This window comes from Diorhabda sublineata, chromosome 10 (assembly GCF_026230105.1).
Source record: "Diorhabda sublineata isolate icDioSubl1.1 chromosome 10, icDioSubl1.1, whole genome shotgun sequence".
NCBI classification, from domain to species: Eukaryota; Metazoa; Arthropoda; class Insecta; order Coleoptera; family Chrysomelidae; genus Diorhabda; species Diorhabda sublineata.
The window spans coordinates 15,944,603-15,972,463 of NC_079483.1; the positions used below are offsets into that span (position 1 = coordinate 15,944,603).

General features: G+C 33.5%; 3 protein-coding genes across 4 annotated transcripts; 2 read left to right on the top strand and 1 right to left on the bottom strand.

The window, feature by feature from the left end:
• Positions 1–3,110: 3,110 nt before the first annotated feature.
• LOC130449364 (apyrase-like) lies at positions 3,111–18,171 on the bottom strand. 2 transcript variants are annotated; one of them, XM_056787141.1, is made up of 9 exons: positions 18,034–18,171; positions 16,633–16,852; positions 14,564–14,761; positions 12,301–12,511; positions 9,667–9,864; positions 7,900–8,057; positions 4,478–4,568; positions 3,507–3,665; positions 3,111–3,447 (listed from the first exon to the last, which is right to left on the bottom strand). In XM_056787141.1, exons 1-9 carry the CDS (start codon positions 18,141–18,143, stop codon positions 3,158–3,160), a joined length of 1,635 nt encoding a protein of 544 aa, XP_056643119.1. In that variant the 5' UTR covers positions 18,144–18,171; the 3' UTR covers positions 3,111–3,157. The 2 variants fall into 2 exon arrangements, with proteins under 2 accessions (XP_056643119.1, XP_056643120.1); XM_056787142.1 differs by lacking the exon at positions 9,667–9,864 and having other exon boundaries at positions 3,123–3,447; positions 18,034–18,158.
• Positions 18,172–18,555: 384 nt separating this feature from the next.
• LOC130449788 (60S ribosomal protein L24) lies at positions 18,556–20,281 on the top strand. Its single transcript, XM_056787791.1, has 4 exons — positions 18,556–18,637; positions 18,751–18,826; positions 18,913–19,160; positions 20,109–20,281. The coding sequence occupies exons 1-4, from the start codon at positions 18,633–18,635 to the stop codon at positions 20,242–20,244; spliced, it is 465 nt and encodes a 154-aa protein (XP_056643769.1). The 5' UTR covers positions 18,556–18,632; the 3' UTR covers positions 20,245–20,281.
• A 2,173-nt stretch (positions 20,282–22,454) lies between these two features.
• Positions 22,455–24,024, top strand: LOC130449787 (signal peptidase complex catalytic subunit SEC11A). Its single transcript, XM_056787790.1, has 4 exons — positions 22,455–22,614; positions 22,669–22,928; positions 23,014–23,191; positions 23,912–24,024. The coding sequence occupies exons 1-4, from the start codon at positions 22,564–22,566 to the stop codon at positions 23,960–23,962; spliced, it is 540 nt and encodes a 179-aa protein (XP_056643768.1). The 5' UTR covers positions 22,455–22,563; the 3' UTR covers positions 23,963–24,024.
• The last annotated feature ends 3,837 nt before the right edge of the window (positions 24,025–27,861 follow it).

Sequence of the window (27,861 nt, forward strand, 5' to 3'; positions counted from 1 at the left end):
CTCAAATATATAAGAATCGATGTGATTCGATAGGGTTGCAGAGTTATTTTGAAAACTATATTTTATAACCTTCATTTGATTTTTTGTTATAATTATTGAGCTGAATTATAAAAGTCGAGGAACATTACTAATTCAATCATCCTGTATATACTTTCATCATTACCCTAATATATTTGTTTTCCGTATTGTCTGAGTTTATTTACATGTTTTTGATTTAAATTATACTCTGGATGTCTACATTGAAGAACCAAGGGACTTTTATAAAGTATTGCATACCTCTGAACGAACAATACAAATTCAAATACAATACAAACAATTCAAATTACGTACTTTTCGCTATTAATCTGTTATATATGCACCGTGGGATTAAAAAGTAGTTGGGACTGGAGCTGAAGTCGACCCGGGGCCCACTAAAGGAAATCAAAATCCGCTCGAACTCTTTTCAATGTTATATATTAGTTTCAAATTAAATATAAATTATAAGTAAAAATAAATCCCAATCTTATTTCATACACTATATACAATTTTACGAATGTTATTAAATATACAAATTGTAGCCGACAGAAAAACAATACGGGATATTAGAGAAGCAAATTAGTGAACATAAACAACGATTGGAGATTAATTTGAATTGATATTCAGAGGTCAACCTTACGGCAACCCCTTTCAAGAGAAAATGAATATAAAATTCGTATTAAAAGCTCAATTATGTACAGAATAATAGCTTCACATACCATCGAGTAACAAACTGACGCAATTGGCGATAGTAGCATCATCTATACAAAATTCCGGCAAGCTTCTACTTCTAATATACCTTGGTTCAACAGAGTAGGATATCACCAATTTCATTTTGTAGGATCAATATTTAACCCTCTGTTTCAAATGAATTAATAACGCTTGTGATTAGGTGAATTACGCCTGATATGTTCAAAAAGATTAAAAGACAGTTTTAATTAAGTTTAGGATCTGCCAATCCATTCGCGATAAAAATTTTGAACATCTACATAATTGAAATTCATAGTTCTTAGTGTTTTACATTTTGCTTTATAGTTTTTGACTATATTATAGTGAATTTCTGTAATCATATGATTTTATTTTGTTCTTATATTAATTGCTGCAATAAAGTTGAAAACGACATTTTAAATAGTATATAGTTCCATTTAAAAAATTGTTTGTTGTATATGTCATTCGAAGAGGATTGAAGGTAGGCATCGCATTTTAACTTATAATTTGAATTCGACGAATTTCTATATTTGTTGAATTTATTTCATTTGATTTTTACAAACTGTATATAAAACATACGCTGGATATCTACACTGATAAACTAAGGGTCTCCTGTATAGAGTATTGCATATCTCCATATGAAATTCTCGATTACGAAATAGGAAATTTCTACATAATAATTAGTACAAAATTATTATTGACTTCAATTGGCATTTTTGGACATGTATATTATCATCTATTATAACTATAAAACAAAAATACGGTAAGAAAAAGCAATACACACATCAGAAAGAATGGATAATGGCAAACAACGTCAAGTTTATGAATACTGAATATAGGCCAAGCAACGGGGCAGCCTGTATATAGGGTTTCGTGACACAAATCTTAACAGGTAGCGAGTGGTGCCAATCGATAGAGTAAGTTGCCCCCATCAAAACAGTATACTTTTAAACTCGAGAAAATCGCGCGTTTGTTTGTTATTAACAAAAAACTGTAAATTTTCGGACTTTTTTTGGTTTTTTATTTATAAATCCGAAAGATTTGTAGGAATCGTTATGGTTGTAATACGAAAGTTGTAGAGAATTGGATAACGAAGAAAATGAGCTGTCGCGCGACTTCGTAGCTTGATTAGAAGCTGAGAAAACCCGGAAAAACTGGATCATCTTCCGCGTCTCTTTTTCGGGTCTTCTCTCTCTGTCTCTCTTTGTCTGTCTGTCTTTCTCTCTCTCTCTCTCCTCCGCCTCTGCTCCCCCCACTCTTCGACTATTTCACGGCGCGCGAAAAAAAACGGTCATCTTTGACGTCGGATTTGAAACAGTTTTTCTTTTTTTTTCGAAAAATCAGAATATACATTGTGTAGCTGAGGTCGCATTCTTTCGAAATCCGTTTTCAAAATTGAATTTAAACGATCCGTGTGTCACTAGGAGACTCGGGAAAATTTCGAGTTAATTTGTTTAAACAACCGTTACGGCAAAACTAATAATCGCACAGTTACAGGGTTTTGCATGCATAAAGCGCATATGTTCTTCTATCATTCTGCGAAGTTTCGGCTCTCCACGTCAAAAATTGACGGAGATATGAATTTTTAAAAAAAAGAGAGAATTTTCCAGTTTTTCCGGGTTTTCTCAGCTTCTAATCAAGCTACGAAGTCGCGCGACAGCTCTTTTTCTTCGTTATCCAATTCTCTACAACTTTCGTATTACAACCATAACGATTCCTACAAATCTTTCGGATTTATAAATAAAAAACCAAAAAAAGTCCGAAAATTTACAGTTTTTTGTTAATAACAAACAAACGCGCGATTTTCTCGAGTTTAAAAGTATACTGTTTTGATGGGGGCAACTTACTCTATCGATTGGCACCACTCGCTACCTGTTAAGATTTGTGTCACGAAAAATCCCCGTTGCTTGGCCTAATAGGGTGTGAAATTTGCTACGAACAGCAACGTTGAAAGACCGTTAATGTTTCAGTAATATGTAACATATTCATATAAATTTAAATATAATAAGTTTTAAATAACAATACGATATGGTATATAAGTAATTATGTTTGGTTCTAATACATGAGGTTGAGTTAATCAACCCCTTTCAAGAGAAAGTATTTATAATGAAATAGCTCAATACCACTAAGGGTATTGAACACTGTATAGGTGTATATTTTAGTCAGAAATGGATAATCATCACATAACTACTAATAGTTCGTTGTTATCACCATCTATCAATATATACTGAAGCTCTAGCTATACACTCGTTTTGACAGTTTTCTGTTGAGCACAGCTTCAGCAGCAGCAACACTAGATGGCGGTGTACTAATAACGTTCATAATATTGTTATACTCCGATGAAATTTTTTTGAGATTAAGTTATTCTCGTGAATATCAAACCACTATTTATATCTGAATAAACTATATATTTCTAGACTATAATCTTTTATTGTTATTTAAATGTTATTCTTCCAAATTCTTCTTGAAAAATTCGATATTTTCTTTTAGTAAACTCAACTAACACGTCAATGTCCACCGGACCAATCGTTCTATTCTTCAGATGATCAATTAAAATCTGATATCCGCTGCCTCCTTCCGCAATAAAAGAATTAATTACCAAAGGATAGTCTATATTTTCGTCTAAATCTTCGTAAATGGGTATTGTACAATTTTGGCAACGAATTTTAGCGGATATAACTCGATCACCTACAATCCGAGATAGATCATATACTACTTGAATCCCTGAAAAAATAAACGCATTTCGTAGGTAAATCGAATCAATTTCATGAAAAAATTTTTACCTGAAACTTGAAGTAGCTTAAGACTAGCGTTAGGTTTGTCCTTGGAATAAGGAGCAACTGTATATTCTAACAATTCCTTCAGATACTTTCCTTGGATAACACCAAAGTCCAAAGTATTTTCAAATGGACAAGCTGTCACCATATCATTGTAAGTAATATCTTAAATAATGAAGAAATATAAATCTCGTTATATTTAATAGGTAAGAGTATGATAAGCCACCCCAGGACGATCATATCTATTTTTATGCGAAAACATTTACATCCGGAGATACCGGAAGTGGCCATTACCTCAGGAAGGCTAACAGATATCGAACCGTGGATAACTTTGTTCGACAGATCTCATCAAGATCTATCTGTGTGTAGCCTATCGATGCCTCAGCAATGAAGGCTACACTCATGAGTGGGTCAATCCCAAAGAAAGATCTGTTTATGATATCGGGGTTCATACCCAAATAATTGGGGTCAGCTGAAGGCTTCTGAGAGCATTCTTCCACGATATGCATGTAACTTCAGAATATTGAGAGGACATAATCATAGAATATACATGGCGACGAGGATGTCGTAAATTTCATTAATAGAAGAAATCAAAAAAGATTTTCAAATGTGAAAAGTTATAAATTTAAGTCCAATTAAAATATTTGATTGAAGAAAATTATTTTTGTTTATCTTTATTTCAGTCTCTAGCACGACCTAACCTAACCTAACCTAACCTAACCTATCCTAACCTAACCTAACCTTACAAAAATCTTACATCAGGACTTTTCACACACAAATAGATCTTGATGAGATTTATCGAACAACGTTATCCACGGTTCGATATCTGTTAGCCATCCTGAGATAATCTCCGGAAGTAAATGTTTCCGTATAAAATAGATATGATAAATCGATTTCTCGTAATATCAATAATAGTCTATGTATAGAGTTTCATGATTATCGCTTATCATACTTGTGCCATTTAATAAATTACGCACCCCCAACTTCAATATCTGTTCTCAATCCTCCAGGATTTGTAAATGCGATTGCTGCATTAGTCCATACATTCTCTGCGACATTTTTCGAATACTAAAATCATAAATCAAAAACTACTCCAACTGGAATGCGTGCTATTAAGGGCCGTTTTAACAATTGTATTTTATCTGCGAGATAAGTATTAATTAACTATTGAAAATTGGCATTTTAGTAAAATTACACAGTGAATGAATTCTGGAAATGTTTATAGTTAACCGTGATTCTTATTTGACTCCAAATAATAAAGTTGAAGATGAACTCATGCTATTATGCTATATTTGATACGCTTCAAGTAAGTTTTATATAATTAAACCTGAAGTTAGTGTAGTTTTGCCTTTGTGATTTTTTAAATTTAGCTACTTTTGGTGAAAACTGCAAATAACAAAGTTTTATACGCGGACCTCTCGTTTTTTTACCATGACTCTCATGGCTTAAATTGTAAACGAACAAAAATGCTGATTTTTCATGATTTTCAGCTTAAAAAAGTAGCAATTACGCTCAATATTGACCTTTTCCTCACATATTATCGAAGTTACTTTTTTATCAAACAATTTTTACCATATCTCCATTCGTTCTTCCTCCAAAACATCCCCAAACCATCACCGAGCCTTCGCCAAGTTTCACAGTCGGGATTACACATGGATCTAGCATCTGTTTTTTCTTTTACTTGGGCACAAACACTCTTAGGCCCACAAATATCAAACTTTAACTCCATAAAACTCTCTCCATGTCTTCTTGCATCCAATTTTCATTCTCATTAGCCAGTTGTAATTTCTTAATTCCATTTTGACGTCTTAAGAGAAATTTCTTCACTCCCACCCTTCCAAAAAATGCCAGCTTCTCTCAATTTACTTTTTTCTCAACAATATGGAAAAGAAATTTCTTAAAGTGTTTTACTTCTGAAGAAGCTGAATGTAATGGTCATGCTCAAAATTCTGAACTCAACGCTCTTGGGCTTTTGTAATGGTAAACAAGTAATGGATTTTATTTAGAACATCCGCTTGGATTACTACCCAGTAGACGCTATCTTTTGCATCTTTAAATCCTGGTGCACATTTTTCTTTACGGAATAGAAATGTTTATTTTGGTATTTTCTCGGAAACTAGGCCTGTTTCATACCGAAATTAGAAAGATAATTCAATTATTGTTTTCAATGTCACTGGGAAATCAGTCGCCTCGCCGTTTTCGTATCACCGCTTCTTTTATAATCTGTATTCTGAACCATGAGGCGGCGAAAGCTATAAAATCGTTATATTATACAGAGATAGGCATAAGTCAGGCAACGCTCTCGAAAAATCGGCATAAATCCGACAAATTTGATAAGTTTGTCAACGCTATAGAAAAAATTTTTTTGTTACGTCATACCTGCGTACGAACGATTTCAAGATTATGTTTACTGAATTTAAACAACTTGCCGCTACCAAATTGTTCAACAGTGTGGAAGACGTACCGGAAATTTTAAAAACGGGCTCTATTGCCGACGTTCCGCGTTATGGACGACCGGTATTTGTAACAACTACCGAAAATATTGAAACAGTGGTGCTGGTGTTAATTGAGCAAGAGAGCCAATTTGTGCTATCGGGAAAGCTTCAAATATCCGATCATTCTATCGAGTTTACCGTCCGCGTTTCCTCCACACTCAGTATGGAATTTTGCGAGTGGTACCTCGGATGCAGTCAAAATGATCCGCACTTCCAGAATTCCATTTTGTGATCGGATGAAACAACCTTCAAGTTGAACGGTATAGTCAATCGGTATAACTGCGACCAGAATCCTCATATCTTCATTGAAGAAGATTTAAACCTGTCTGGGGTGTGTATGTGTGTGTGAGCAGATATTCATACGGGAGGTAAAATGGGTCCGTACATGTGGAGGGCCAAAGTTATCTGGAAATCGAAGATTTACGTGGGCAAATAGACAATCCGACATCCGACATTTCATGCAAGACGGAGCTTCGCTGCATTACGCGTTATGGATGCGGAAGGTGTTCATTTTGATGAATGGATAAGCAGACGAAGCTCCGTTGAGTGGTCTGCACGGTCACGTGACCTGACGCACTGTGATTGCTTCTGTGGGACTTTCTGTTTTTGCCAGAGAGCCACGCACCCTTCCAGACCTCTAAAGTGCAATTGGATAAACTCTTCGGATTCGTAAGTGGAATGTAATTATTGAAACGAAACGAAATGACTGATTTATTATATTATTACTAAATATTAGAATTGTACAAAGTATAAAATCGGATCTGGCTTCACAACATTTTTCTACGCAAATTAGAAACTCTGCTTGTCTCTAAGCCAGAGCGCGTAGAGCAGGGGGCTGTATTCTGCTTCGCCACGCTTGCAGCGTTGCCAGATCTGGCTGAATTGAGATTCTACTAAAAGTTATGGAATTTTAGGGAACTACTCAGAACAATAACCTTTTTCGAATCCCTTTTGTAAATTCTTTTAATATTTTTTTTTCGACGCTCTGTTAAATGTATACTTACAATAATATCAACAAACTGATTCCGGTATCAGAAAACTCAACCCTGCGTGCAATTTCGGGGAATCCCAAAAGTCAAATCGTGTTAAACCGGAACAGCCTTAAGCGGGATCTTACTGTATCTGCTTATTATTAATAAGTAACAAAGGACAGTTTAGTTTTGAGTTTTTCAACTAAAACACTCAGAAATGTTATGGAGTCGCTACTACGTTACGTTTTAGTAAATAAAATAGAGGTTACTTGTATGCACATTAATTAACAGGTTAGAAAATTTTAAAAATGATATTTTGAACGAAAAACATAATTTTAGAAGAATAATGGTGTTTATTTTGAATCAGTAGGATTAATATTACAAACTTTAGAAGAAGATATATTTTATACCGTCCGAGATCCGTTCCAAGCAGGTGCTACGTCATCAGCGCCCGCAACGCCGATTGTATAAGAAAACAACCGGCCTGTTTTACAAATCTGACTCTTTCGACGACAATAAGTTGATTTTTTGATAAAAATGGAGCAGGGTTTTTTTCGTGGTTCGTCAGACAACTAGATGAACAGACAGATCGATCGGCGCTGGTGACGTAAGCAAGCAATTGACGTGTTACAAGAAGAAATAAAAATTTACACATTAAAAAATTTATATCAGCGCTATTATTAGTGCAAATTGCAAAGTTTACTTTAAGGCGTGCCCAATGAATCAAAAATTTGAGCCCGAAATAAAACAACAGAGAACCAGTTCACTCAAAATTGACGTCACTTCGAATATTGTCCTGCATATCATGATTGTAAATTTATTTTATCAAAATAATTAACTATTTCGTTCTTATCGATAAAATAAACATCGTATTCCGGTACTCAAATTCAATTAATGTCACCATACCTATGAATAAATTACTAAGATACTTACCTCGTAAACCATAGCATCAGTTATGTAATTACCCAGAGTACATTCTTGTCTGTAACAACTAGTAGAGTCTAGCTTAACAAAGCTTGAACCAACAACCTGATTACCTTGGTTATCGAATAGAATCTTCCATGGTTCCAAAGCAGCATTTATATCATCATCTAGAAAATCAGATACAACTTAACGTTTTTTGTTTTTTCTCTCGATTAGGCCGATGGTCCATACAATCCTGTTCGAAACACTATAGATATAAATAATTTTCATGAACATACAAGACAATTCCTTAGCAGTATTATTTTAACCTTTCGTCAGGTGCATTTAATCTATAAAATGAGTAGAATGTATTCTGGTCTACCAAGAAATTGATATTTTGTTACTGGCTGTGAGCCTAAAGTTCCTTAATAGTTCAAGTAAATAAACAACATGTTACATATTTGTTTATTTTTGAAAGTGTCTAAGCCTGTTTTAGGTTTGTAAAGTTTCTTATGCTAAATATGCCAAATAAATCTGTTACAACTAGCCCCAATCACGGGGTAAGTTGTAGCACTCGTCAGTTTTTTTCAAAACCGTTTCTACCAAAAATCGTTACAGGTTCTATCAAAAGTTTATTTGGGATTGATAGTTGAATAGTTGTTAATTGGAATAGTACTGCTAGATTTCATAAATACGAAACAAGTAAGTTTTCATAGCCAAGAAGCGACAAATTGTTACAACTAGCCCCCCGCTCCCCAACTACCATACAAAGTTGAGAAAGAAAGATAGACCAATAAAGACCAATAAGACCAATAAATTTCCCTACCTAAATATAATTTTTTCGGGGCGCTGGGTGTATTTTGATCGAATCCAGTGGGGTTTTTTCTAAGACCAATAGGGAGAATTATGAAGATCTACTGAACCACTTAAAATACTACGGTATTTAGATAATTTGCACTTTCATCACAATTCCTCATGAATATTTCACAAAATTCCTTCCTCAAGAGTTCGTCAACAAGTGGATCTTTGTATGGGTACAGTTTTTTATTGCAAGGCAATATCTGTTGCGTTGTCTTCTATCGACAGCAAAATATAAAAATTAGCATCGTCGCTTATTCCTGGTCTCGTTAAATAAAACGTATGCTTCAAATAACATACCGTCATTAAAACTTCTATCCACTCATTTTCGGTTGAGGTAAACCATAATAAGAAATGTACTTGATCTCTCAGATGAATTGCGTCCATTCAGGTTACGAATCAGATTGCGCTTGTCAGAGTGGTCGTAGTGGTATGATGATTCAAGTTTTTTGACATTATTTTTCAACCGAAGACATGAAACGTCGGCCATAACGTCATAGTGGAAAAATAAAGTTTCATCTGTATGCAGACAATTGTACCAAAACAACCAAAATGTGTTGACTAGTGTTTTGGCAGCCATCTCAATGAATTTGTACCCATGGAAAAATTTGGTCATCGTTATGTGATACAATATTTCAATTGTAAAACCTCAGTCCAACAAAAGAAAACAAAGCTGCACTAGATTCTATTCTGGGTGAGACAGCTTCTACTTTATCATAGTAAAATATTGGATAGCAGAGTTTAAACGAGGACGTGCGACCTTCGAAGACCAGTATCACAGTTGTCCACCAAATGAGGGGACAACTCCAGAAATGTTAAAAATCCACAAAGCAGGATGATCGACGCGACATGAGAAAGCTATGCGCAAGATGGGTGCCGCGTTTTTTTTTGGGTTGTACTTCCGTTTGGCACAAATTCTATTACGCTTCAAGTACGAACCTTGTAAAAGATTTGAATCCAGAAATATGGGAGCTCCAGAATATTCCAATATTTCGCCTTCTTCGTCTAGAAATATAGTGATATTACCTAAGTATCTACAATATGCCGAAGCTTGAGTAATCAGAATATTGTGACCATGTTTACTAGTTACTATTGTTGGATAAGGACCCTCGACTTCGGCAGGACCTGGAGGATTATCTGGAATGAATTTCGAATATTTATGAATGTGAAATTACCTATTTGTAATTTGGAAACATTAATTTTCTGAAGAAACCACTCATTAACTAACTCATCCACGTTAGAATCTAAAATTTGGCGCAGATGTTTTTCCCTATTTGGCAGCGATTCTTTATACTGTTTTTATAAGCTATTTACATTATGTTATGATTGTGTTTATAGAGATAATTCATAAGAAGGCTTTTTTATTTGTTAACGGCAAATTAGAGATGTATTAGTCAATATGATGTAATAGTGAACACTTCAGAATAGTAAAAAGTAAACCAACCGGGGTATTTAAATAAATTAATGTGATAAAAATTAGATAAGTATTTAGTAATGAATTTTATTGCAAAGTTAAGTGAATAGTGAATAGTTAAGTGTATTTAGCGTAAGTGTATTAATAAATTGTGTAAGTAAGATACCCCACCATTTAAAAACTATTATAATAATGTACGACGATGGTTCCAGAAGTAGCTGGCCCAATAAAGAAAACACATAATAAGAATCTTCAAGCTCCTCAAAACAGCAATCAACTGCCGACATTACCTCTCCATTGTTTTTGAAAATCTTTGACCACCAAGCCGTTTTTTCAAGTCTGGGAACATAAAATAATCCAAGTGGGCTGAATCTGGCGAATAGGGTGCATGAGGTAGCAATTCAAACTTTAATTTAGTAATTTTGGCCATTGCAATAACGGATATGTGATTTTGTGAATTTTCTTGATAAAACAACACTCAATTCTTAGTCAAATGCAGCCACTTTCCTTGGTTTCTTCGCTCAAAAGTTGGAATAAGTTAGCATAATATACGCCGTTAATAGTTTTTCCTTTTTCAAGATAGTAAATTAAAATTATCACACGCGCACCCCAAAAAAACGACGGCATGACCTTGCCTGCAGATGGAACAGTCGCTGGCTTCATTGGAGCCGGTTATTCATTTTCAATCCATTGTTTTGGTTGTTCGTCTGTTCGGGGAGTGAAGTGATGGACCCACGTTTTATCCATGGTTATTAAACGGCGCAAAAATTCGGCTTTATTTCTGTAAAACTCGATGGTAACATCTTCAAGACTCTGTTTTTGTTCCATTGTGAGCAAACTCGGCACTTATCTTGCACAGCTTTCTCATGTCCACTGACAACAAATACTAAACAACGTGGAGTCTTTAAACTTGAAACTGTGGTATAGATTCTGAACTTTTCAATACAATGGTATTTTTCAAACAACTACCGCAATCTCTAGATCATACCAGGTACTTCTGAGACCATCCTCGTATGTATATACTAAAATTTTTCACTACTGTAGATTACACGTTTTTTTGAGTTGAAGATCATGGTAAGCTTTCCCGGGAAAAACGTATAAAAAACTGTCATACGTGCCTATAGAGTTTTTTCTTCAAAAATGACAAAAGTCTGAAAAGCAATCTCTTTTTTTCCCGGGTTAAGCACTGCGAATCCAAGTTTGTTATTCTTGTAAATACTTTCAACACGGTAAGCCTCTTCAATGTCAAATGCCGTACACAAACTATAAATTCTTCACACACTATGAAACGTATACAAAGTGTATACAAATCATGTATAGTTTGTTTTTGGGCATTTTACATGAAACGCATTTTATGCATTTTTATACGTTTGTGAAATCTTGGGATTTGCAGTGAGCGTGCCCCCAAAAGTTGGCAACATTGTACATGTACAGTTATTGCGGGATTTCCCCGTTTAAGTAAAACCACGGTTCAACTGTTATTACATTATAATACAATACAATCTTGTTCTTCTGATTATTTATTGGTTAATAAGTTTGATCTTTGAAAAGAATGAGTGGAAGTAAAAGGGCAGGAACGGCTATCAGACTTGTCACTATTGACTATAGAAGCGGGAATGTTAAAAAAACTGAAATCGACTTCAGCTATAGTTGATTTAAAAAATCAATTTGCCGAAAAAAAGACAAGAAAAGTGTACATTTAATTTGAATTATTTTCCTAGCTCAATTTCTAGGAGGAAGCGATAACTTATAATCAATAAAAATTTATTTTAATTCAATGCAAGCATTTTTGTTTCTTTTGTGAGAAAATTTTACCCTTAATTTGGGCCCCCCAACTAATTTTGCTACAGGGCCCCTACAAAGCACGTTACGCCACTGCTTTTCATAAATCAATGTTTTTTTTTTTAGTTATACTCAACCCAATATCTACCAATTGCAAAATAATGAATACACTGTTCACTGTTTTGAAATAATCACAATTAAACTTTATTTTCAGTCTCTGAAGACGATAACTTGGTTATCGAAACGCGCGTCTGACAGCGTAATTGCGAATTTAGGTTTAGTTATAGTTTAAACAGAATGTTCAGTATTAATATCACCATTGGTTCCAAAAATGAATGTTGAAATTTCATAAATGACCTAATCTGGCAAAAACCTACCTCCTGTAAAAAGAAATGTATGAGAATGCGCACCAACTATTATACTAATTTTTTCCGAAGCGTTTCGAGCTAAATGTTGATCAATTTCGTAACCACAATGGGACAATATGATATTAGTAAAAACGCTTTCTTCCTCGACAAGTCGTTCTGCTTCTTTATTGATACTTTCGGATTCGTCATAAAATTTCAATTTTCCGGTACTGGCCAGTATCTTGATAAACATAAAAAGAAACAAAATAATAAGTAATGTCCTAGAATACACGTGTCGCAATATCACGAGTTCAAATTTTGAAAAAATTTCAAAACATATCAATTACAACTAAAATTCCAATTTTTGTAATCGTTTCAGACTTCCCTTTACACACGTTTAGTATCGGAGCACCCTGTATAACCATCCCTTGAAAACTCTCAAATGGCAAGAGGTGTTTTAGATTAGTACGGACAAATACGATCTAGATTGGTCGTGGTTCAATAGAAAGCCCGATGCCTGTTGTGTTACCTTTTATGTCCAGTGAACAGGCTTGATTGTATCGTAATTCTTCTTTTTTGTTTCCTCTACATTGATACAGTTCTCTACAGTTGCTTTCCACTTCATTTGACCAGAAACCCAGCAGAGGTTTTGATAGTACTTAGTATCCGGGAGAGTGTCTAGCGACATGTCATTACCTCTTTTGATTTTGCTGTTTTTGATACTATTGTTTTTAAAATCTTCTGGCTGTCACCAGGGTAAAGTTAGCCCAGCCTTTTTCGAAATTCAAAAAAAATATGGTTGAATTGTACTGGCTTGGTGCTACTTGTGCTACTAGAGAAGTTGGCCAACTACTTTGTAGTTCGACACAGAAATTTTTCATCGCAAATGGAAAGGTTGTACTGAGTTGTGCTAGCACCCCAGACCTCTGTGCAGTCGATACGTAAAACTATTTCATCGAAATTAATGATTAAACTGCGATAATTCTGGATTTCATAGGGGCAATAAAGTTAAATGATATATATATTTTATGTTTCCTATCTTGGTTCGATGCAGTCTGTACAGGGGTTCTCCTGGTTCCATCAAAATGAATCCAGACTGGTCTAATTTTGACGTAACTGGTGTAATACCCCATACTGTCTGCATCGAAAGATCCGTGAAAAGCAATGATGATGATCCCAATGAACCCAAAATACTACTCTCTCTCCCTAAGAAAGAATTTTTGAATTTTCTACCCCTGTTGTATTTAAATAGGGGATGTAAATTCGTATGAAAATGCTTCAATTTTTAATTCTGTGCTTAGGTTGATAATTCGTAATTCTATTTTGAAAATGTTAAGCCGGTACTACGTTTGAGCCAACATTCACCTTCCAACGTTGGCTGAGCATTGGAAAAAGGCTGGAACATTACCTAGAGCTACCTAAAGAAATGAAAACGTGGCAAAAACTTTGGTTTTTCATACAAAACATTCAGCATTTACGTGCAAGAGGATGAGAAGTATGTGTAGTTGTACCACAAGGGTTGGTTCCAACTTCGTTCCAATGGTGGGTACTCCTTTGACGCGGACCAAAAAAACCGACAATCGTCGAATGACACGCGTACTACGACCACACGATGCGTCCCATCATATTAGCATCCAACGTTGGAAGCATCAAAGGAGCCAAAGATTAGGATTAACAATTTCAAAAACCCATTGATCCCGGAATAATTTTCCAAAATCATTAAAATAATATTAACAGGGTTCAACGAACATAAAAATCTCACCTTTTCATCTAAGGTTTCTCAGGAGCTGGTTCTGATCGCTAGACGTATGAAAGTTTTAATTTGCGCTACAAATTCAACCCCCTAAAGATCAAAATTTACATGTTTTGCCAAAACTAGAAAAAATATTTGAAATTGAAAATTTCAATCAAGTTTCCCCATATATCATAAAATATATTAAACAAATAGCAGACGGACATTTATTAGAATATATAGTGGCCTGCCTTGTGACTTTCCACTGTCCCATCAGTTTAATCGGACTTAATGTTTTTGCTTAATCTTCGTCCTTCGTTCAAAGTACGGCAACATTGTTCAAATATAACCTAATTCCGCGGATGTGATTCCGAATTAGTTCAGGGACCGATCGCATGCGCACTTTCAAAATTGTAGTTCGTGGGGGATAGAATTAATCGACCCGCGCATGCGATCCTTCCCTAAACTAATTCGGAATCAGACCCGCGATCGTATCTATTGATGTGTGTGAGATGATTTGTTCTTTCCATTAATATAGTGAAAAAAAAGTATAAAACTTACGGGATAATCCTTTCGTACTACTCCTATAATTCCTATTTTCTTGCCGAACCTTTCAATAACAACGCTTTTTTGATAAATATTTTGTATTTCGGGTTCATCTGAATCGTCCATGTTTGAAACTACAATTGGATATTGAAGAGCTTTGATGTAAGGCACGATGCCATCAATGCCATTATCAAATTCATGATTACCAAGAGTCTAAGAATTGATAAAAATGTTTAATAAATATATTTAATAAATACACGAAATTTATTGAAGACAGGGCTTTCGTAGAAACGGCAGAGTCAGTAAATAAACGAATCAACGAAGATAAATCTCGAAGTTGATGATAAGGACAACACCACAAAAGAAAATAAAAATAAGAAGTTTTGTCAATACAACTGAACGAAGAAAAAGCAATGAACTTGAAACATATTCAAAGGACAACGGTGGCGAGGGAAGAAATCTAGAAGCGATAATGACGAAGGGAAATAAACAGTTGAGAGCTCTGAATGAGAAAATAAAAAGTTTCAAAAAAATATCTAGCAAGGCGAGGCTACAGCTACAAGAAACTATAATAAGACCAACAGTGAAATACGGAGGCGAAACCTGGATTCTTAATAAAGCAGAGGAAGAGAAGTTAGATATATGGGAAAGAAAAATACTCAGAAGTATACTAGGAGGTTGAGAAGAACAAATAATGAAAAAGGAATCTATTTGGAGAAGCAGAGCTAAGCAAAATAATAAAGCCAAAAGGAATAGAGTGGCTGGATCACATACATGGGATGCCAGATTTTAGAGCAACAAAAAATGATGGACATAGAACAAGAAGCAACAAGAAAAAAAGGAAGGCCAAGGAAAAGTTGATACGCAGCAGTGATGGAAGATCTAAGAGAGAAAGGAATTCAGGACTGGAAAACGAAAGCAAAAAATGGGAAAGAATGGAAGGGAATACAACAGAAAATGTTTTGGCATATTAATTTTCAAGTATTTTTTATTTGATTTTTCTGCATAATCTTTTCATCTGTAGCAGTGTGGATGCGCTTTATAACGAGAGGAATTTGAAGAGTTTTCGATATCAACTCGAAGATATCAGCACAATACACGTTGAGAAACTAAAACTAAACTTTCAGCCATTTTGGACACTCGGTTTCTGTTTCACAATCGTATAAATGAGTCTTTGTGGAGATTTTCCATCAGGACAACCAACTTTTTCACACTTAAGTGATCGCCATGGCTAAAATTAACGAATTGTACTCCGAATTGGTAGACCATCCATCGTATTCACCAGATCTGGCCTCCCCAGCTACATTTTCCTGTTTCCTAACCTAAAAGTTTCACTTGTAGGAGAGGGATTTCTATCAAACGATGACGTGTATAGACTAAAAAGAAAACTATGTTGAAAAATAAAAAGGATTACAAAATACTTATAAATTATTAGTTAGTTATTTGATGCCTTTGTTGCTTACAAAAATTAAAGGCCAGCAAGATTAAAAAAAGAAGATAATGAACGTCACCTGTCGCTTGTCAATATAAGGAGGGAAATATTGAATAGTGTTATTGCTATAAATTTTTGTTAAAATAAAACCATAAAAATAGTTCTTTTAAATATATAAAAGAGTGCAGAGAACCTTGACCGCATAACCTTTCTCAATCTTTAATGTTCAGACATAAGAAAAATTCAATTTTCATGAACAGAACTAAAAACTGTTCTGAATTATATTATTAAATCATTCACCTATTGCATGTTTCCCATAATTTAGTTTCTCAGTCTTTCTGAGACATCTGTATTATTTATTCTGGGGTAACACCGAAGAAAAGATCATTTCATAGTTCGTGGACACATTAAAAAGTATTTAAATTATACAACGTGAAAGTTGACGATATATAAAAATATTAATAAGTTTTTTGTTATTTCACAAATTTTAAATTTGATCGGCGTTTGAAAATAATTTTATCCGCGGTTTAAAAAGGGGTGCAAATTATTCAATACTATTCTTCCGATAGTACAAATAAAAACGATGCTAACCATATGCGATTTTTCTATAAAATAAATCATTATTCTGTCCGGATCTTTAAATTTAAATTACCTCTGCATCGATGGGTAACTTATTCATAAATGTTTGAGTTACGTTCCATCTTCCCATTGAATACCAAATAGTCCCTTGGAAATCATCGCCCGCATTCAGCAGCACGGCATTTGGAGTTTCTTGTAACATAGTCATTATTTGTTTATACAAACGAGAGAACCCGCCGATGCATTGCCCGGTTTGTTTGCAAGTTCCTCCTGACGGAGTCGTCTCTTCAAATCTTAACAAAAAATAATAAGAGATTACTTCTGATATTAAAGTTTGTTTCATTGGGAAATAAACGTACTGTTTATGATTTTATTTCGATTTTTATGAATAAATTCATGGTCGCTAATCTTAGGGTCGAGGATAGTGAAGAGGTAGCACAATAAACAAAGTTCCATAACTACTTAAACTTACTATATATACATCAATAAAACAGCATAAACAAAAATATATACAAAACGTAAAACTAAACTAAGTCGCGCGTGCCGAATCTCTAGGAGCAACTTAACTCCACAGAGATCTAGGCGTTCGTAAGTTTGCGATCTATTCTACAGAATCTAATGAACACTGATGAGTACACCTTAGTCTTAGACATCGAAATCTATTAGGTAAAGTTAAGTTAGTTAGTTAGTTAAGTTAACCATACCTTATGGGTATTCAATAATTATTATTATTGCTCATTAAGCTTTGAATGATGGTTCGAAGTAAGGGTGGCGCCAGAGGGTTGCAGCGTAGGTTGGTTTTGTTTTAAGTTTGCGTTAGAGCTTTCGAATGAGAAGGTATCACATCGATCTGAAGTTTATAGAAATCGGCCAGCAGATTATTCTTCGAACGTTTAAAAACGTTTTTACTCAGTCACCATTGACAATCAAACATATCGTGGAACCAGATTTTGGGTTCGATCATCACATAATCTTGACCGTAAAACCAGTTATTAACAGTTACTTTAATATTCTTATTATTTTCCACCTTTAACTATGAAAAGAAAGAAAATAACTCTCTGGAGTGTATGTATGTAATTTGGATGTTTTGGAACCGCTAGATATATTCAAACTATCTACTACTAGCTTCGAGTAAGAATGATTCTTCTCTTAGATTCAAAAAGTCTCGCCTGTGTTCGTGTAAGTATGTAGGTTTTTCCTAAAACGTGTATTAGGTATATCGGAGAGGATTGAGTGAATTACAAGCTATTAAGACATTAATAAGATTATAAAAGAAAAGTGACTTGGCATCGCAACCCAAGGTAACTTGAAATTTCCGGGGTCGGTATTATTGTTTTATCGAGGTAGTTCTGAGAAATATGTACCTGTATTATGTATTTTTAAATGCAAGGACACATGGCGTGGTTGCCACAAATTACTAAGTAGAACTGTGTACTAATTTTTTCAGTCATATATTTATTATTAACATTCTTACCTGGCGTGAAAATCATTGAAATGAATTATTGATAATTTGAATGGATCACTAACATTTTGAGAAAATACACTTGCAATACAAAAAATAATTACTACCAAGTAATGTAACATTGTTCTAGTTTGTAAAAGTAGCGTGAAAAGTAATAATTTAAATGAATTACCACATATTTAGATAACGATTTCCCCGTACTCTGTTTAAACAAAATAAAAGTTTTTATTGCTTTGTTTAAAAATGGTTGTAAATGTATTAGTGCACCTTATAATTATTCAATAATTAAAAAAATTATATAGATATTTCATAACAATTCCTTATCACATAGTTTTACCAGATTTATAAACTACTATATTTGAAGTAGACTTCGTTTATTTTGAATGAGTTTGAGTTTCTCAATTATCTTCAAAGATTATAAAGTTTGTGTTCCATAATTGTACAAATTATTCATAAAATAATTTCAGCGACATCTAGCCATTATACCACGAAGCCTTTAGATAGAAACCTGTCTGCATTACTAACATAGTTTACCAAAACGCCAATTGTCATTTATACATCGTCAACCTTTTTAGTGTCATCTGTCACTTGTGTTATATTACAATTTCAAAATGAAGTAAGTTTTCTTTAAAAATCTATGAAATCCTTAAATAAATTCAAATTTATTGATTAAAATATGGTTTAAAATTATTCGAAAAATGTAAGTTTTACATTATTTTCATTTTTTAGGATCGGACTGTGTGCATACAGTGGGTACAAAATTTACCCTGGCCACGGTAAAACAATGGTTAAAGTTGATGGAAAGGTAAAGCCGTAAATATATTAATTAAAGTATAAAATGCTCAAAATTGTATCGTCATTTTTATTTCAATAACAAACATTTCTTTGTAGACATTCACTTTCCTCAATTCTAAATGTGAACGAGCACATTTAATGAAAAGGAATCCTCGTAAAGTAACATGGACTGTATTGTACAGACGTAAACATAAAAAAGGTCAAGAAGAAGAGGCTACCAAAAAACGAACCAGAAGGACCCAAAAGTTCCAGAGGGCTATCGTTGGAGCTTCTTTAAATGATATAATGGCTAAAAGGAATCAGAGACCTGAAGTCAGAAAAGCTCAGAGAGAACAAGCTATACGGTACGTATCTAATTTCTGAAAAACATATTGACAAACAAACATTGTTGAGAAATTATCATTCGAGTAGTTCTACTTAGGATAACTGAAAACATTTGATGTTAACTTATCAGCCAGTGTTTTGTCTTTGTCAAGTTCTACAATTGTCCTGTATTGCAAGCCCTATTCATATCTGGACACTCGGACATTTAGTAGTATCAATTCTTTTTTAAGATAAACATCTTTACCGTACTCCTTTTTAAATCTCTAATGTAGGGCAATAGTATTTTTTAAAAGTAATCAATATGCTATTTTGAATATACACAATGAGTTATTTTTAATGTATTTCTTTGTGAAAGTGTGTTGTTAACAAAAGTTAAAATTTCAGTAAATATTGTTTGATAATGTAAACACTATATACCCAGATGTTACATTTATATTCCTACATAATATTGTGTACCTAAATTATATTTTTTTAATACCTTAGATTTTTGAGACTTTTAGCAGTAAGAGAAATGTTTCTTATCTCTACTTCCCTTTCCTTGTACTTTTTTGTCACTATATCCCCAAAATGAGCAATGTAACAAAAAAATACTAAAATACCATATGAAAGGTTTATATATAGTGGTGGATCAGTAATGGTATGGATTGTATTTATATCAAGGGCTCCACTGACATGATGATAATTGAAAGATGTTACAAGCACTTTGTTGACATATTAGATGCACATCTACTTTTTGCTACCTTTATTTCATGCATTAAAACAATTGTTGACTAAGTAAACGAGAATTGTCCAAAATTACCTTAAAGAGATTGAAATTCAAGCAATGGTATGAATTAAAAGTGAAATTTTGCTGGAAAGTGTATAAAACGGTCAAGGACAAAAGGATTAAAAATTATCTTGTGTAATAAATAAACTCTTCTCGAAGTTAAAAACCTTTTTCTCTATTCTAAATATAATTTTGTTTACAGTGCTGCAAAGGAACAGAAGAAGGGCACGAAAGCTGGTAAGAAACCAGCGGCACCTGCTAAAGCTAAGCCTGCCCCTAAACAAAAAGTTAACAAAAATATTCCTAAAGCTGCTCCAAGGGTAGGGGGAAAACGTTAAAGCTTTGTTGTCAATAAGTAATAAATAATTTTTCAAACCAGGATTTTTATTTTAATTTTACGTTATTATATATCATAAACACCAAGATTTTTGTTTCTACAATGTTAGTCTAATATATCCTTCATAAGCCAGTCAATACATAGTAGTAGAGGTGTAGACTATCCTAATAGTTTTTTTTATAGAAATGGATCTTATGATAGTTTTTATGAATTATTTTCTTTGTTATATGTCAGATCTATCTATAGTAATATAAAATATTGCAATTTGTAAATCTGGATAATTTAACAGCTCAAGTTGAACCATTGATCAGAAATATCAGCCATGAAAAAGATTTTAACACCTGTCTAATTTGAATGAAATCCCAATATTAAATCGTTCATAATTCATCACTCATAAGCTGTATATTTTATTTCTAATTTGAAATTCAAAATGAAATTTAAACAAAACATTGTTACATTTTGAAAGCATTTCTACAAATTCGTTTGTTTTCAAATTTATCACGTTCTATTTAAAAAAAATACAACCAAAGGACCAAATTGTTTCATTTTTACATTATGGGCGGCCAAAGAACCGTTGAGCACATAGGCCTACAGATAAACCCGTCTTTTCCCAGTTGACGTTACCAAACGCCAATGACCTTTCAGAAACCAATCAGGGGTTTTGGCTTTAACCCTTTGTTTTTAGGCAAGCTGTGAGGTTTGACCAAGTGTTTAAGCCGCGCTCGTGTAAGTAGGTATTGTTCTTCTAAATATGATCAGAACATATTTCTGGAACAAACTTAATATTTCATTGAATTACAGTTATATTCGTTAGAACCACACCCCCTCAGTAGTTGGTCATGAACCGTAGCACATAAAGGTCTCCTGATAAACCCATCATGCCTCACTAAAACCTACCAAATCTGATGTCCTTCAAAAAGCCAATCAAGCACTTTTAATATCACTGGGCAATTACAAAATGGACCTTGTGAGTGCTGGGCACACACTAATGACATGGTTTGTAGTTTCTTCTTCCTCCGACCACCAGCAATTTAAGTCAATCAGTTGGTTAATATAACAGGCAGCTTATCTATGTGTGCTTTAGCTTGTATCATGCCTGGTGCTTCCATCCTCCTCTAGAGTTTATCTTGTGAGCAGACTTCTCAGTTACACCAAGTATGTGGTTCTGGTCCCACACCATCATGGCTTTTATAGCAGCTCAGATTCTTTTGAGGTGTTCTCCACAGAAGCCGTTTATTCTGGAGCCATTCGTATAACAAATAATTATTAAGAATTGTGGGCTTGGAGTCAGTAATGTCCTTAATAACAGGCATAATTGTATCGTCCTAAGGCGGAAATCTAAATAGGACTTTACGGCCCTTCTTAGGCCCCTATGCTAAAGAAGGTATCTGTAGAATTTTTTGATGGATTTCTCTAATGAACTTCGCAAATTTCGGTTGGATTTGGACAATACCATTTTTCCAAAAGTAATCCATTTTAGTTCAGATTCAGCAGTTCCAATATTTTCTTCAGTTTTGCCATTTATTGAATTACTTATAGTAGCTACTTAGGGAGTAAAAAATTAGCAAATGTCTACTAATTATTTTTTGTATATTTTGTTTCGTTTATATACCTGAGCGTAATTAATATAAATAATGCAGAACTAAATTGCCAGGGTATTAAAAATGCCGTTTGTTCATAAAATTTTTAATCTGGTAAACGAAACAAATCTACGGATTAAACAAATAATTTATGAAAATGCTAAACTTTGCCCTATTTATTAAACACTATTGGTTAGTTGATTTACATTGCTTGTAACAAAATCAGTAGGTACGTACCTGCAACTTCTAAATGTGCAATTTTAACAAATTCAAGAAATTTTTATTTATTTCGATCTTCTAGGTAACATAAAAAACAAAATATTTTTGGAAATGTGAAGTTTTCGAATTGAAATGTAAAAAGGTGACATTTTGAATAGAAAATGAAAACACGTTAAATTTCATCATTCACCTAATTCAAAGTTCTTAACTTTTCTAAGTTCACGCGGGGTATTCCTATTCGCACACAAGCAAAAGGCTGTATAAATTACGAAAAAAATATCCAGGAAGCGAAATATTTTATAGAATAATGAAAGGAAAGATTAATCTGGAACTATTAAGGTATTAATTATAGCGATATTTGACAACCAATTGGTAACATCATTATGGTTATATGATAAAAATGACATCTCTAATTTGTTGTCAATGTCAAATTAATCGATACCTAACCTCACCCGCTTGGTAGGTTTTCTGACGTGGAAATTAATTCCATCTGTACAAGAATTTTATTCTTCATATTAAAAATGGATCTGGCGAACTTATTTGATGATGTTAAACGGATGAATAAACGACAGGTAAGTATCGATACCCTTTTTACTCATTAAATATTAATTCACGTTCATTTCTAGTTTATCTACCAAGTACTTAGCTTCGGTATGATAGTTTCATCTGCTTTGATGATATGGAAAGGACTCATGGTAGTTACTGGTAGTGAGAGTCCCATTGTGGTAGTTTTATCTGGTAGTATGGAGCCAGCATTCCATAGGGGAGATCTGCTATTTTTAACAAACTACCCCGAAGAACCTGTAAGAGTTGGCGAAATAGTTGTATTTAAAGTAGAAGGAAGAGACATTCCAATTGTTCATAGAGTGCTTAAACTTCATGAAAAGTAATTACTTTTATAGAAATTGATAAATTATTTTAGAAGTGGAGTATTGGTTTTTAGTTTTTTTATAAAATTTTATTTTTCTTAGGAAAAACGGAACCGTTAAGTTCTTAACAAAAGGAGATAATAATAGTGTTGATGATAGGGGGTTGTATGCTCCTGGACAACTATGGTTAACCAAAGATGATGTAGTAGGCCGAGCGAGGGGCTTTTTACCTTATGTAGGAATGGTCACTATTTTGATGAATGAATATCCTAAATTTAAGGTAAGAATGTGAAGAATATTATGGTAAAATTGATATAAAATTGGATATAAATTTATATATGAATAGAAACATTTTAATAATACTGATATTTCTTTATTTTCAATGTAAATAGGTTCTTAAAAATGAATATACATGTAGTTTTCTGGAAAAAAATTTCTTTCGATATTATTTTTTTAAAATTTTTTCATATTGACATTGAAATTTTTTATTCATAAATTATCGAAAACTTCAAGTAAGAAATTTTTTCTTTAGATTTTGATTTTCTATAATCATACAGATTGACTTTGAACATTTTTGAAATTTTGTGCATAATCCATCATTCCGTTGCAATATGGATCTAACCATTACCATATTTTGTAATAATACCCCTAAAAACATTCCATTTTACATTTTCCCCCCTAAATTTGGGGGAAAACCATGAGTTAACCTTGCAATAAGCTTATTGAATTTGATGTTTTGATAGCTTACAAAAAAATGGTCTTGAAGAGATTGAAATTTGAATAAGGTTGTTTTAATGATAATAAATCAATTCATTATTAATATTATAAATTAAGGAGTATTTGTTTTATATTGAATATATTCTATTCACTACGTTTGTGAGTGAATATTTTCTAAGATAAACGTTGAATTGGTAAATCAAAATGATCTCAGTCAGTCCATTTTATTTATTTTATTAAAAAGGAAATTTGTACACAGCAAAAATAATTTTTTTTGTTTTAGTTTGCCGTCTTAGCGTGTTTGGGGATGTATGTCTTGGTGCATAGGGAGTAAAATTAATTATAAAATTTTTTAATTTAATTTTTGTTACTTAAAATAAACAACAAATTTTGAAAGGTGTTTTTCATTTCATTATTATTCAGATTTACAAATTTGCCTCCTCTACTGACCTTTGAAATTCCGTATCTTGGTTCCCAATTATTTAAATTATATTTTTTATCTATAAAATTTCAACATTATAATTTGTGGACCAATTACATTCATCAACTGAATTTCAGCAGCTGATTTCATATGGAATTGGTGTTCTGAATTCAAATTAGGCGTCAAATTTTGCCCAGCAGCTCATTATTAAAAATTATCTTTTTTAATAGAATCTACATTACAATTCAAGATTCAAATAAAAAATAGCGAAAATTTTATTATTATATGATATAAATATTTTATAAATGTATGTATGGATTTTGGGGTACCCGAAAAATCTAAAATGTAGGATGCTTTTAGTTACCACAGATCTTCGTCTTCTCTTTCTCACATTGTCAGGTTTAGTGCTCTGGAGTTTTTTAGTGTTTCACACTTCAAGAAAACGTGGATAGAGGATCTACACGTAGCATTATCTGTTAGGTCTAGCATCTACAGGTGTTTGTTGAGGTGACAGTGCCTCGGTAGGACTTCATAGATTACTTAGGTTGATACATTCAGCAAATCTTCTCTGGCTATAGTTTCCCAGAAGAATCTTTGTCTGTCTCAGCCCTTGTAGGTTGTCCCAATAATTGGTTTTGCTCCTATCTACTTCCTTTTCCAGTGCTTGTTCTATAGCTGATACCACAGAAGGGTTCGGGTACCATGAAGTGCTTGTCTTGTTTAGAAACCTTAAAACCACTATGCCTGATGTACTAAGTTCTACAATATTTAGAGATCTTAAAACCACCATGCCTTATGTATTACTAAATGCTAACTAAATCATCAGAAGACTTGAACTAGAACTTGGGACAGCAGGCATAGCAGATTTAAGATATCCAAACACTGTAGAAATGATATTTCTTGACTGTCTTCTGATTATTTAGTGAGTACTTAATTAGCGCTTCATTCTCTAACAGTTTCGAAGATAAAAAATCATCCCTTGGACGTATTGCAAACTCATGGCAGCTCTATGGTTTTTATCATCCATAAAGTTGGATGTATTGCAATGTTTTCTTTTTTCCGTTAAAGCACTTAAATATTCAGCATTTTAAAAATTTTATATTTTCTATAGTAGTATTAGGTACCCTGAATTTTTTTCCCGATTTTCGTTATCTAAATTCCCCACAAGCATCTAACTAGCACTTAATGTTTGATTGAGTATCAATTTTAATTTTAGAGATACCTGATTTTCAAATTCGTTATCTCACAGAAATTAACTCTTCAGCACCTTATTTAATTACTTCAACAATTAATGTATTGTAATTATTTTCGTCGCTAACATCACGTTTTCCTAGCACCGCAACTTTGAGTATTCCATTGCATTGCTTAATTTTTGAATTTGGCACCTAATTATGGCATTTTCTAAATGCAATTTTCTGACTGGGTGGCTGCCAAGACGGAGCTCGGTTGAAGTGAACTTTAGCTTATACTTGAGGAAACAGACCATTGCCTAAAATCCACAAGTAATATGTGTTTTCTCTCAGTTCGTAATTGTTATGCTTAGTTATTACTTCATTAAAACTTACTTAACTAATTTTCCCTTATGTCAATACATTCTTCTAATTGTCCTTTATTCGTATCTTCATCAGTGGTAGTTATATTAGAAGTATTTGCAAATGTAATATTGTCTTGATGAAAGTCTAAATTTTGGTCTATTTCTTTTAGATTTTCTACATTTTTTCACGGGTTTTAGCACACTTTCTATAAAAACTTCTACTGTATTTAATTTTTTGCCAATTTTTCTTATCTTGTGGCATGTTTAGAAAACAATTATTAAAATCCTAACCTCAAAAACAAAGCGGCTTTCTTCTACATGAAAAGTTGTTAGTGGGCCTATAAGTGTTATAACAACCCTTAGATTTTATAGTAGCTGTAGAATATTTATTACGCACCTTAAAATTTATAAAGGTTTTATGGAAGTAAATTATAATACCCCAAATGTAAAAGTTTCATAAGAAAAAACTGAAGTAACTAAAACCAAAGGTTTTATAGATAAAGTTTTTTGTTATTTATTAGTTAAAGTTTCTTATAAAAATTTGTTACCCTGTAATAAAACCTCAAGTTGCGAAAAATGTTAATTGGGTAGGATACATACCTATAGCAAGTTAAGTTACTTTATGAACACAATATATTGTGGTGAAGAAGCTTTATGAAATTTTTGTACAGGGTGGGCCAAAAAGGCGTACGATTTTACAAACTCTCTTGCGTTTGAACGTTATGAAAGGGAGCTGCGCAGGTGGTAGGGGTGAGTAGCTCGGTACATGGCATAAATCAGTGTCCGAGGGAAAGTGTGATTCGATCGTGGGTCAAAAAGTTCGAAGTTACTGGTTTGACTGTCCATCAGAAGCCTACGGGAGGCCCAAGATCAACAAGAACAGAAGACAACAACTCAACAAGTTAGAACTTCAGTTCAACGTATTCCTGGTCTATTGAATCGCAAGCGATCAGTTGAAATTGTGGTATCCAGAACATTTTTGCGTCGTATTTTGTCGAAAGATCTGAAATAACACTCGTATAAAATTCAACTGGTGCATAAATTACAGCCAAATGATTTAGTTTTCGTTTTCAGAGTTTTAACAATATTGTGTTCTCCGACGAAGCCCATTTTCACTTAAATGGGCATGTCAATAGATAGAATTGCTGCAGAGAACCACGTGCAAACATCAAAAGCCTCTGCATTCGCTAAAAGTAAACGTTTGGGCAGTCATATCAGCGCACGGACCCTATTTCTTTCAAAATCAACAGGGGCAATCTGTCACTGTAAATTCTGAACGAATCATAGCAATGTTAAGGGATTTTTTTCCGCATTTGCAACAATTTGGAGCCTATAATCGTACGACATGGTTTCAACAAGATGGCGTGACATGTCATACTTCTTATGCCTCTTTGGTGGTCGTAAATCAGCCTAGAAGTCCGGATCTAACACCACCGGATTTTTTTATGTGGGGATACCTGAAAAGTAGAGTCAACTCCAATAACACAGCCACGATTAATCAGTTGAAGACCAACATCCGAGAAGAAATAATGCCACCCGCGAGTTTTTACCAATTTGACATCTAGATTCGAGGAATGTTTGCAGCGTGATGGTGCACACCTGGATGATATTCTTTCTAAGAAATGAATTTCCCAGATGTATATTTCGAATAAAATAAAAAATTGAATGTGGATGATATTTAGTTTTTTTATTATTATTTTGAATTCGCAAAACCTTCTGGCCCACCGAGCATATATTTCTATAGAATGCGATGTGTTTTTATAAATCCAGTTCAAAATTCAACCAATCCAATTATTGGTAAAACAGGAAGATCTAATTTCCGACGTCTGGAACCTCGATAAATGGATTCTGCGATTTAGAAAACGCCAGATATTTTATGATTCTAAGCCGGACAGATAAAGATGATTTTCAAGGTTCCAACATACGGTTTAACTCTTTTTGGTTACCCTAGCAAGCTATAACTGTTTGAATTTTTCTATTATAAGTGTCAGACATCGAAGAGCATGCGATCGTAAATTTGAAACGTAGATCAAAATCTCCAAATAAACGCGTGAAATCGGATATGATTAGGTGTTTATTATGTTACCATAGCATTTAGAGAGTTTGTTCGATGTACGAAGGAACCGCTACTGAATCGATCTGCTCGTTCCGAAATAATAGCGGGTATAGTATATGTCTGCATTTACCCCAATTTTCACACGTCAATGCCGTATAATATTTCTCAACTTTTGCGTTATATAACCATAATCGATATTATTCGGTAAATAGTTTCTGCAAA

What these genes read in the sequence shown, in the direction of transcription:
- LOC130449788 (XM_056787791.1), top strand. An exon ending in TGGTTAAAGTTGATGGAAAG is followed by an intron (nt 18,827 to 18,912) that starts GTAAAGCCGTAA and finishes ATTTCTTTGTAG; the next exon opens with ACATTCACTTTCCTCAATTC. An exon ending in CAGAGAGAACAAGCTATACG is followed by an intron (nt 19,161 to 20,108) that starts GTACGTATCTAA and finishes TTTTGTTTACAG; the next exon opens with TGCTGCAAAGGAACAGAAGA.
- LOC130449787 (XM_056787790.1), top strand. Translation starts at nt 22,564, where the DNA reads ATGGATCTGGCGAACTTATTTGATGATGTTAAACGGATGAATAAACGA. An exon ending in AACGGATGAATAAACGACAG is followed by an intron (nt 22,615 to 22,668) that starts GTAAGTATCGAT and finishes GTTCATTTCTAG; the next exon opens with TTTATCTACCAAGTACTTAG. An exon ending in GTGCTTAAACTTCATGAAAA is followed by an intron (nt 22,929 to 23,013) that starts GTAATTACTTTT and finishes TATTTTTCTTAG; the next exon opens with GAAAAACGGAACCGTTAAGT.
- LOC130449364 (XM_056787141.1), bottom strand. Translation starts at nt 18,143, where the DNA reads ATGTTACATTACTTGGTAGTAATTATTTTTTGTATTGCAAGTGTATTT. An exon ending in TAGTACGAAAGGATTATCCC is followed by an intron (nt 12,512 to 14,563) that starts GTAAGTTTTATA and finishes ATGTTTATCAAG; the next exon opens with ATACTGGCCAGTACCGGAAA. An exon ending in CTGATGCTATGGTTTACGAG is followed by an intron (nt 4,569 to 7,899) that starts GTAAGTATCTTA and finishes TTATGATTTTAG; the next exon opens with TATTCGAAAAATGTCGCAGA.